The following is an 11,387-nucleotide window of genomic DNA, read 5'->3' as shown; positions in this document are numbered from 1 at the left end:
TTCGGTGAGCCAGGCCGGATTTGGGAGCAAGAAGTAAAACAAATCTCTGGCAAGATTAAAGTGAATCCAAACTCAACGTCAATTATGTATGTGCACACACGAATATCCTGAATAAGAGAGCCAAAGAATAATATACGAACATACGGGTATTAGATGTCCTCGGGTGTTTGATTTCGTACAAGGGATTGGTTTGCTTCAATCATTATCCGCCGACAAGTCTGTCTGCGTATCCATGACTCCCTGACACTTTGTCTATCAGTCACATCATCACGAATTTCCGTACTCTTGGCTGTGATGTTTGCTTTTATACAAATTAATAGCGAAAAATGTCTGACACGCTTGCCAAAGCACATTTCAACTGCGTACAGCTCAAAGGACACTTTGGGGTTGGGTCTAAACGGAGCTGCAAACACCGAGACATCGAGACACTTGCGAGACTCGGAGACTGAGAGACACGTGAGTTCATTCAGCGTTAATTCCTTTCATTGGCCACCTCAGGATGTTTGTCTAGGCTCAAAAGGATTGCACGCGAATGTGAATGTGAATGTGAATATGTATAGGGGTTCTTATGAGTATGTGAATCAGCGAGTTAGTCAAAGTCAATATTTGCAATTCCTCCACGCCACTCTGGTAACTTTTCCGCAATCGCCAAAAGCTTCATGTAACTATTTGTTAAGGGGTAAAATGACGCAAAAATTATGATTAATAAATTGTAAGCTTCTTACAATCGGGTTATATTTAATGGCCGGGTAAATAGAACGTTCTCTAACAGGCTCATACTTAATTAAGTGATACCAGAATCAAAGAGCATTTTAAAGCACGAGTCTTTCATGGCGGGTTGGCGGTAAATTAAATGTTGCTTTCGATGTGAGCTGATAGCACTGCAAAGGAAGTGAAGGAAGGGAAGGGACGGGCAGGGAAGGGAAGGGAAGGGACATCGGTAACCCCAACTCGTGGCTACGAATGAACTTGCCGGCGAATCGCATTGCGCTGCGAATGCGCGTGAAATTGTCAAATGAGCTTACAGACGGATTATTTTCGCCACGTAAAAATAATCGCATTAATTTGTTGGACAAGCAATTACAGGGACTGGCTGGACGGGCAGTGTCAGTATAGGATCCTTGCTGCCTGTTTCCCTCTGCCGTTCGACAACTCCCAAAGGATTTAGAGGAAAAACATTACGCGAATAAAAACAAGAAAGAAATCTACATTTTAAAGTGCTCTACTATGAAATGCCCGGCTCCCATTTTAATTAAATAAATAACTCACCAGTAAAGTGAATAATGTTATGGGTGATCGGGTATTAAAAAAAGTGTGAATGGGAATTGATGCGTAAATTCAATTATTGTGCAATAATAATGTTATAATGGATTTAAAACAAAAATGAATAATTACAGTTTAATCCTAATTTATTTAACACACTTTTTGGTAAACTTATTTTGCTAAAAAGTTGTGATACCTTTTTGGACTGTATATGCCGGGTATAGGCATACCTTAAAAAAAACATGAGCAGAAAAACATACAAATAAGTAAGTTGTGTACAGTATCTACGAGCCGCCCCCTTCATTATTACCCGCCCCCCGTTTGGCATCCGTTTACAGTGTTGCAGAGCACACAGCAATTACCCGCGAATAAACTACGAAATTGAAGCTGTTTAAAAGGAGATTGCAAAGGAGCAAAGTAGAAAGTAGAAAGAAACTTTGAAGGGAGAGAGAGTCAGGGAGTCAGGGAGTAGAAAGTAAATGGCAATAGACAAAATACAATGCACAGGAATTACAATGGAGTTGGACTGTGAATGAACGCTGAGTGAATAAGCAATAAGTACCCCAGAGCGCTGGACTCCTGGACAACAACTGGACCCCTTGTCGAGAGCCGAGAGTCGAGTGAAGTGCTCAAGACGGTGTGGTTAACGGAGCTCGCAAGGCGGAAATCAAAAGCCACTTTCCTGTAATTGCGCCAGCAACAGGACACGACGACAACACTAGGGAGCAAGCAGCCAAGCGAGTCCAGCCTCTGTGAGGCGTTAATTAAATGCAAACCAACGCAATGTGTGTGTGTGGGTGTGGGTGAAAGTAGGCCGAGTGACCACTGATATAGGGAAATTGAAAACAAGCAGAGCTATTGTTTGTGCCAGTGGTTGGCTTGTGGTCACAAAAATTATTCAGATAATCTGTGGTTAGTACGTCACTAGTTGTCGATAAGTCTTTAATTCCAATTATTGCTTAATACCTCGCACTTACGCTCAGCGGGCAACGCTGCGTATGAGTATTTATTGTCATCTTTTTCGCTTCACTTTTACGACTTGTTTGCTGATTAAGACAAAGCCTAGACTCTGCAGTACAGAGCACACAAAGTTTCTCTCCCCACCCACAGAAAAGCCAAATGTGGTTAACGAAGAGGCAACTGCCCAAAAAAACACACACACACACACAAAAAGAGAAAGAGAAGTTAGAACGATGCCCAAGGGCATCAAGTTGAGAGAGTGTGTTGGGTGTTGGGCGGATAAACATTTGCACAAATTTAGAGAAAAGGCTGATTTAACTTGTGCTTTGCTTAATTTAGTACAAAATTAAATTGTACAAAGTGGAATGCCTTCCGTTTGCTGGAAAGCAGATCCAAGTGCAAATTGCTTGTTGCTATTGCTGCCATCTGCGTGGTCAGTGAGCAGCTCTTGCAGCCACATCTCCACACCCAATGCTGTCTGAAGTCTGAACGAAAGCCTTTTGCCCCCGGTGGCAGTTGAGTCAGCTGCTCCTCAATTGAATTGGTAGCTCTTGTTCATTTTCCGCCTCGTAAGTCTCACTGAACTCAAGCACTTGCCGCATCTAAATGAGAACTATTGTTAGCAGTTGTGGGAAGTGTGAGGAGGCACACAAAGGGAGGACGATGACTACAGGCAGTTTGATTCAACAGTCTCTAAATTTCATTCCTGGTCTAAACTTTAATTTAGCTTCTTCTAAGCACCACTCACTCTGTCTCTACTTTGAACTGCGTCGACCTGATGCCAGTCGCTGCTTGATTTCCTTGTCTTGTCTCTCTGGCCACTTTTGTATTTTGGGCGGCATTTGCTGGTGATTGGATGCAGCACATGAAACAGAGCTGACACAACTGAACCAAAGGGAAATGATGGGAGTATCTTTTTTGGAGGTAACCAGGCCACTCAGGTAGACATCGGCCTCTTGACTGCGAGCATAGAACTTTCATTTTTTGTTTGTCCAAGATCAAGGCATTGTACATTGACAGAGAATTGAATGTCCTGTAGTCGGTTGACTGCCTAACTCTGTGTCTGACCCGAGTCAATGGTCAAAGGTATCTGGCGGAACGGTTTCGGTCGACGATGATTGCCAGTGGGCCAAGTTGAGTGGCTAATAACGTTTTAGTCGACTTACCAATTGCCCAACTTATGCTTCAACTTTTCTTGACCCCGTTTCGAGAGGACTGTTGTTGCTGTTTGTATTCTATTTGGGGCACTCGAACTGAGACGACGATGATGTTTGCTTTCTTTCGAATAAATCAGTTTACCTATTTGCTAAAATGTTCAACTTTGTGTCCCATTATCGGCATCTGCGCTTTGCCGTTTGCTCCTATAAAACGCTATCGCCATTCGTTTCGCAGCGAAAGTTTACAAAAAGTTTAGGACAACTTGTCGCCTGCGGCGAGCGATGTGGCATCTGCTTCGTCTCCATTATGCAATTCTTGCACTGATCATTCCCGCAGATACTCGTAAGTAATTTGTTTATAAACTCGAGGATATTAATGTGCAACACACTGACGGATACATAAATCAATACACTCGTTACTTATTTACACTCTGCATCTAAATGCGAAACGCTTGCAAAAAGGAACTGACAGCCAAAGCCCTTTTTTTGGGTGGAAAAACAAAAAGGGGCAAACGAAGCGTTAACAGCTGTCAGGGCTTTAAACCTAATTTGGCTGTGGCAACACTTTGCTCTGCTGTGCTGTGTTCTGTGTTCTGGGTATAAATAAATCACCCTCAAGTTGACCCTTTGATCTAAAAGCAGATGTCTGCTCTGCTCCGCTCTCTCGTCCTTTGCCCCGATCTGAGCTCGATTGGTAAACGGTTACACAAATTCCACAGACGGCGGCTGCTTGATGAGCCGCAGCATTTTCCCAGTTTCGAGCTGCGAGCTGCCGAGCTGCGAGCTGCGAGATTCCTGGCTGTCCGATGACCCCGCGTGTCCCTGCAAGTCCCGAGAGGATTGCACCGCACACTTTGGCCTTTGAACCTTAAACACTTATTAGAAATAAATGCTCGCACGATTCAAGAGGCCATTCAACACACACTACTTTAAATGGAGAGAAGCTAGTGTGTGAGTTTGTGTTCTGTTTATTTTGTTATTGTGGCAATTGTTTATTTTATTGTTGCATGTCGCTGCATTGTGTTGAGGCTGGAGCATAAAACGGTGTGCGTTGACTTAGCTGCATACGCATGACCGCACAATTCAAATAATAATACAGTTGAACAACAGGAGCTTGTTTGCTCAATACCCCTCCACCGTGTTGCACTTGCAACACAATTGGCATGGACTCCAGAGATAACAAAGTGGGGTGAAGCAGGTGCATAATTCTTTTCAAATTTAACTATCTCTCACTCGGGCATTGTTTCAACTGACACTATTGCAAATTTAATTGAATGACCTCTGCTCTGTATCGCTGTCTATTGAGAGCGGCGAAAATTCGCTGCGAAAATGCCAAATTGTTTGCACAAATCCTTGAACAATGGACCAACAGCTTTGTCTATCAAAGTTTTCGCACACGTAATGAGCTGTTGTGCTGAGCATCTGTTGATGTTCTCGGCTTGAGTTCGTTTCCTTCCTCTCTAGTCCCATCCCCCCAAAGTGTGGCCGAACTCTGAGCTTCTGCTCGATTGACTTCTGCAAAATTGACTTAAGAACTTTTAAAGAGTATGATATGTATTCTATTTACGAGTAGGTGTATGTTGAGCAGGCAAAGTTTTAATTTCAGATATCGAGACGTTAATGATTGACTGTTATAATTTATAAAAAGAGTTTTAGATGTCAAAGTTCCACATTCCATCTATCCTCAAATGAATTGTATAGAGTATATTATTATCAAGCTTATAACGCAAAACTAATTGTGTGGAATCTAAATGGAATAGAGCGAGTTGCTTATCGAAAATTAATTAATTGTTAAATCATTGACAATTGACATTGCGTTCATATTGTTGTTCCTTAATTGCGCTTGCAGCATATTGAAGTCAAGCTTCGATTGTAAGTAAGTGTTGAACAAAGACAGCAACGACAACAGTATGTTGTTTCAGCAAGCTGACAGGAAATACAACTTTGACACCAGCAAAAGAAAATGGGGGGAAATGAGGAGAGAGAGAGAGAGACAGAGAAAGGTATGTGTTCTTATAAGTCTTGGCATCTTAAATTCAAACAGACTTTTTATTTTGTGTCACAAAGTCAGAGTTCACAGAGGCATTCGAGCAGGTTTCCTACACAATTTCCAATGTGAATGCTTTACGACTGTTTCTCAGTATTGTGTTTCTGTTCCTGTTTGTCTCATTATGTTCCATTTCTGTTTCAGCTACAGCTACAGCTACAGTTTCTCTTTTAGTGTGTCATCTGCTTTGCTTTATTATACTTAATTGCTCATACGCACCGTGCTCCGCGTTGCTTCTGCTTTGCTGCCGCAGCAGACCAGAGCACAGCAGACCAGACCAGACCAGACCGGAGTTTACGTCTCTTGGCCAAAAGTGCTGACAATGAAGCTTTGTTTCGTTTCGGTTCGCTTCGTTTTTAAGACTGAATTCCGAGCCAACAAACAGGACAGATGCACTGGACGCTCTCGCATCACTCTTCTATGTTATCCTCTGTGTTTTTTTGTTCTATTTTGTGCTACTCTCAACTATCTCGGAAACTAGCAAGTGTGTCAGTCTACGCCAGTATGTGTGTGTGAGCTTATTTATTCCTCCCTGTTGTTTGCTTTAATTACGACTGCTTCCTCCTCGCAGACATTCGACCTGGCAACGGTCCATGCTCTGAATTACTATATATGTTTGATAAATGGCTGCTGTAGCAAATCATCGTTATTGTTGTCATGGATATCGTCATCTCTTTATCACCGCTACGCAATTCATCCTCTTATTCTTCTTCTCAGTCTTATTTCGGGCATTGTTTCGAAGGCATACCAAATATTTTGTATTGAAAGAGGCAACCAAACTGATCTAGAATAAGCACAGCTGCAGGCAGTTCAATTTGTCAGCAATCAAATCTTTGTAATTGTAAAGTAATTAATATAAGTGAAATTAGCTTTAACCTATGTGGTAGCAAGTCGTTGGCTGTTTAATTTTTAAGCAAAATTTCACACAATAAACGCTGCCCGCTGAGTTTTTTTGCTTAATGCCAGCTGCTCGGCGGGATTGGTTTGTTTGAGTCTCAAGTGTCGGCATTGTGCTGCCATTTCACAGAGGCAATAGCTGGGGGCATTGGCGAATATTCATTAAATATTTCCATTGTTTGGCCGCCCGTGTGGCGTGAGCGCTTAAAGTAAATGAATGCTGCTTTAATGGAGAACACGCGTAAATACCTCAACGCTACCTGCTGGAAATGAGATTGGAATCGGGAAGGGGAAGGGGAACGGGAACGGGGAAAACAGCATCCAAAATGGTGGGCCTTTAATTGCCTCAGCGCCAAGTCATTTTCACCCAGTTTCCCACCAAAGGCGGGCTCCTTAATAAAGAAAATTCTCATCATACAAATTAACTGAGGTGAAGAAAGGACCGCAAAGGGCAACACGCGTTTAAGGAATAGTTATATTGGCATGTCAGCAACCTTTCTCTTTCTCACTCACTTTCTCTCTCTCTCTCTCTCTCTATCACGCACTCACAGTGTGTGTGCTGACTAGAAACTGGCCACGAATAAAGCTCCACTTCTGGCTGCTTTGTAATGAATTAATTATGTTGAGCTTGGCCACGGTTGTTTAAAGTTAATTGCTGTTTCAAAATGCATGCAATGCTCTCTGCTCCACCAGCCAGTAATGTAGATGAGTAGAAATATAATTTTTCTTTAAATTACAGAGCACTTGGTAATGCTGTCTGAGGTGAGCTCGCTTATTGCAATTAAAACTACGTAGAAGTTATTTTGAAGCACCAACAAATACGTTTATAAAAGTGAATAACAAATTTTCTTAAATGGCACTCATTTCCGTTCAACACAAATTTAAATGAATAAAACCAATTGTTTACGAGTCTCTTTGGCCTCTTGCTCTCTGATGTTTCATTTTGATCAAAGTTTTCTATGGCAATCAGGGGACAAATAATTCGACTATCAACTTTTGAGGTCTTTTATAAATTAAATATGGTATATAATGCCAGCCCGAGTATCCGAATGGAGCCCAGACAATTTAACGAAATGCCATTAAAGCAATATTATTATAAACAAATATATATACATCTATAGATATGGGAGTGCGACGTGCATTTATTTGGCTCCTGTCAACATCAATATTTGTGAAAATGAATTGACCAAATTTGATCAAGGGATGAACCAGACAATTGAAGTGAGGATATTCAATTTGCGAAGCCCACAGAACACACAAAAGCAACTCGACATTCTCAATTCGCCCTCCACGGAGCTGTGGGGAGTTGCGACAGCTGCCCACCTGCTCCTGCTCCTGTTCCTGGGCTGAGCGACATTATCCTCTAATAAATATTGATTTCGGGGTAATAAAAGAACATGACAGAAGCTAACAGCATCCTCAATGGCCTTAACGCCGTTGTCGTACATCGGTCACACAGCTTCTCTTGCTCCTCCTCATCAGGTGGAGATTGAGGTGGAGGTGGGGGAGTTTCCTTCACGAGTGGTGTTTGCGAATGCCAAAATTTATGGATTAACCAGAAAAGCGCACTTATTCAGGCACAAACACACACACACACACAATCTATACACGTGCCACAAAGGGAAACGGAAAGTGAAGATGAATGAAGAATGAAGCAGAGGGCGCAAAAAAAAATGTATCCGAATTACAAAATAAATCGATGTAAATTATTTGCAACAAAGCTTGAAATTATTCAAAATTAAATATAACTACCGTGTTCAAATTATGTAAATTTGTTCTCATTTTGCAGAGCTGAGCGCAGAGTTCACCTTTCGACTGTTGTCCTTCTTGTTGCTAGTCATTTTTTCTAAACGTGCCCCTCCTCATCGCCGCACATCGCGGAGGTAGCACGAGGAGATGGAGTGGGAAGAGGCGGGAGCTCATACGAGAAACAACTGAGATGAGAAGGCGAGAATTTCGTGTGCGTCTCATGGAGATAAATATGGAAATGTCATGTTTACAAGTTCTGGCAATAAAAGCCACCCATGAAGCATATAAAATGCAAATGATTCTCTCTAAATTTGCTCTAGTCCTAGAGTCCAAAGGCCACTCTCAGCCGCCGAAAAGGCATTTTACCGCCACAGAGTGGAAATTTCCCTCAAAAGAGAAAATGTCCCAACCTAAGTACCTAAGCAGACTTTAAGTACGACACTTTCTGTTGCCATGGCGTATACTTGATATGAGATAAGTCTCTTCAATTTGATTCATATATTTTAATATTCTTTTGTTGCGATTGCTCAATAGAAGTCCTGTGCTTTAAACTTGTAAAATGTGACTCCCCGTGGATTGATGCGAGTCTGAAACTTATCATTGGCTTTATATATGCCCAGTTCATCACTGATGTTGAACAGATCCTAAAATAGCAGCAAAAAATAATTTAAATTCAGATTAAGAACAATTCATTTGCACTCACATGAACCGAGTAACCCATAATGTTATTGAGTCCCAACTTTTCTAGCACAACTTCAAATGTCTGAGGACACAATGGACAGGGAAAATAGTCTCCAAGGACCACAAAGGCCAGAGCATAGGAGTGCAGACCCAAGTTGTTAATCGGTTGAATGGGTCGCCGCCAGACCTAATTTGCAAGTCAATGAAGATAAAAATGATGCTTAGCATAGCAGCAGGCTTACTCACCTGTAGGTTGCCCAAAGTGTAAACAGATTCGCCCGGAATGCCCAGAGGATCCTGATCGACTTCAATTATAGCTCTAAAAATAAAAACGTTGCTTTTGTCTAATTTGTATATGAGTATGTCAGAGTTTACCGATTCTGTAGCAGCTCCTTGATCTCTGGACGTACAGTTTTTAGGTCATTTGACATTATTAGAGGAGCTGCCAAGACAGCCCACATGGCCAATTGCAGTCGACTAGCATCGTAGCTCATCAGATAGTTGCCAAGAACCAGCTGCAGGCGAGAGAAAAGTTAAATCAAATACTAAAGCCTGTAAGACAGTACCATGTCAGGATCATTCCAGTGTCCAGGTCCGCCAGACTTGACTAGAGTGTGCTGTTGAGTGTAGTATTTCTGCATGATGCGAAAGATTGATCTGTGCGAATCTCGCACATCCTCAGCGAACCTCCAGAGATTGCAATGCTTCTTGATGCGCTCATAGTTGGGCTGACAGGAAAGTCAATTGATTCGAAGGCAACTGAACAACGCTAAGCAAACTTACTTTGTTTATGTAGAATGGCCAGCTGCAGGAGTAGACCATGGGTCGACCTGTTTTGTTTAACGCCCAGCCGAATTCTGGGTAGGCTAAATCGAAGTCCATATGGTCGGCATAGCAGCCATCAAGCTTTACATAGTCCACGCCCCAGTCGGCAAATGTCTGTGCATCGAGTGCAAAGTGTCCAAAGGCACCAGGTCCTAAGCTCATACACGTCCTTTCGCCAATATCGTGATAGAGGCCGAACTTCAGACCTTTATCGTGTATCTGTTGAGATGAGAGAAGGAAATGCAAATGAAATTGGCTGAGTGCTTGAGCTGGACAATCAGACTTGCGTAGTTGGAGAGCGCTTTCATTCCGCCGGGAAATCGAGTCCGATGTGGAACCAGCTTTTGAGTGACTGCATCGCGATTTGGCTCCATCCAGCAATCGTCGATTATCAGATACTCGTAGCCAAGTGCTCCATATCCCTCCGAGACTAAGAGGTCTGCCGTTCGCTTGAATAGAGCCTCACTAACAACACGAAATAGAAAACAAAAGCTCGTCCCTTCTGATGGTTGTGTCCACAAATTCAGCGCTCTCACCTGATGCAATCGTTAGGAAACTGAACACAGTCGGTCACGCAGCGAAATCGCTCGAATGGCATCCAGCCCATGGGCGGTGTTCGGGCCAGACCATTCTCTAGACCAACTGCCGCTTGCCGCAAACAGCAACAAGTCCAAATAGCCAATGGCAGTAGGGGCAAAAAGCTGCAGTCTTTGTTTGACATTTTACGAGTATTTTTTGCGTATCGACTGGCACTCTTGAAAGAGACGCATTCAACGACTGACCGAAATCCCCTCGAGTTCAAATGGCGATCACAGCTAATTTGATTTTCTCAATTGGTTCCGTGAAAAACTCTCTCGAATTGTGTTCTCGCAAAAAAACAGACTGGCATGCTACGTTTTTTCAATATTATTTCGATGTGGCATTAATTTCTTTGATGTGAATATTTCATTAATTATTTATAATAATTTGAGTGTTTCATTTAAATATAAAATATTGTAAATAACTTCATTGAACGCAGCTGAATCTCGCTGTATTAAATATTAAAATTAAAAGGAAATAAGTTTCTTTTTCGTAGCTACCCATCTGAGGTACACAATGAGTATAAGCATAACGAATTCGCATTGTTAATGGAGCATTTTAATTGCTTGTTAGGCTGATTGTGATAATAATAACTTGAAGAAGCTCTTGAGCTCGGGTACTTTCTAAATAATGCCATAAAAACGTCAGAACGCTGTCCGTTGCAAGCTGAAAGCTGTGCGCTGCAACCTGCAAGTTGCAAGTTCGTCAAAAGTTTACTCTGGGAACGCGCCTCTCACGGATCCAAACTTCTGAGTGCAGTGCTTGGAATAATTTAACAGCTTGGCGCCTATTTTGGATGCTGGTGCAAAGGCGAAGGCGAGGGGGAGGCTGTGTCGAGCTGAGCCTGGAGGCTACGAGGGGTGCTTCAGTTCTCTCAAGCGACGTTTTAGTGTGTGTGTGTGTGTGTGTGTTTGTGTGTATGTGTTTGTGTCTATGGTTGTGTGTGTGTGCTCATAATTCAGAAGTGTTGGAAACGTTTTGCGGAAAACTCAAAGAGCACTTGAGTGATGAGTTTTATAAGTTAGCTGAAATGTGCAGAGGCTTCCATGCTCCCAAAGCTGTGTGTGTGTTGCACAAAGGAAAAAAGGGTCGAGACTAAAGAAGAAGGAAAAGACGTTTGAAAAGAATTAAAGGTTCAAGGAGCCAGAGATTGCACTAAGAAAATGAAACCAATTAACTGATGAAGAATAAAATGGAAACGGAAACTGAGAACAAGAATTAAATGCAAG

The 11,387-nt window shown here is 42.3% G+C and overlaps 1 protein-coding gene across 2 annotated transcripts; it reads right to left on the bottom strand.

The window, feature by feature from the left end:
* Positions 1-8,550: 8,550 nt before the first annotated feature.
* Positions 8,551-10,461, bottom strand: LOC133838244 (alpha-N-acetylgalactosaminidase-like). Of its 2 annotated transcripts, XM_062269283.1 has the most exons (8): positions 10,116-10,461; positions 9,867-10,044; positions 9,538-9,798; positions 9,321-9,482; positions 9,130-9,269; positions 9,001-9,073; positions 8,777-8,941; positions 8,552-8,717 (listed from the first exon to the last, which is right to left on the bottom strand). In XM_062269283.1, exons 1-8 carry the CDS (start codon positions 10,298-10,300, stop codon positions 8,601-8,603), a joined length of 1,281 nt encoding a protein of 426 aa, XP_062125267.1. In that variant the 5' UTR covers positions 10,301-10,461; the 3' UTR covers positions 8,552-8,600. The 2 variants fall into 2 exon arrangements, with proteins under 2 accessions (XP_062125268.1, XP_062125267.1); XM_062269284.1 differs by lacking the exon at positions 10,116-10,461 and having other exon boundaries at positions 8,551-8,717; positions 9,863-9,989.
* Positions 10,462-11,387: the final 926 nt, after the last annotated feature.

This window comes from Drosophila sulfurigaster, chromosome 2R (assembly GCF_023558435.1).
Source record: "Drosophila sulfurigaster albostrigata strain 15112-1811.04 chromosome 2R, ASM2355843v2, whole genome shotgun sequence".
Classification (NCBI taxonomy): Eukaryota; Metazoa; Arthropoda; class Insecta; order Diptera; family Drosophilidae; genus Drosophila; species Drosophila sulfurigaster.
The sequence above is the reverse complement of the archived record's forward strand: the minus strand, read 5'-3'. Positions and strand labels throughout refer to the sequence as shown.

Bases quoted from the DNA above. Each gene is read 5' to 3' on its own strand.
- LOC133838244 (XM_062269283.1), bottom strand. From the start codon at position 10,300: ATGTCAAACAAAGACTGCAGCTTTTTGCCCCTACTGCCATTGGCTATT. The intron at 9,483-9,537 runs GTAAGTTTGCTT...CTTTCCTGTCAG, and splicing joins GGCCATTCTACATAAACAAA to CCCAACTATGAGCGCATCAA. The intron at 9,074-9,129 runs GTAAACTCTGAC...TTTTATTTTTAG, and splicing joins AAGGAGCTGCTACAGAATCG to AGCTATAATTGAAGTCGATC.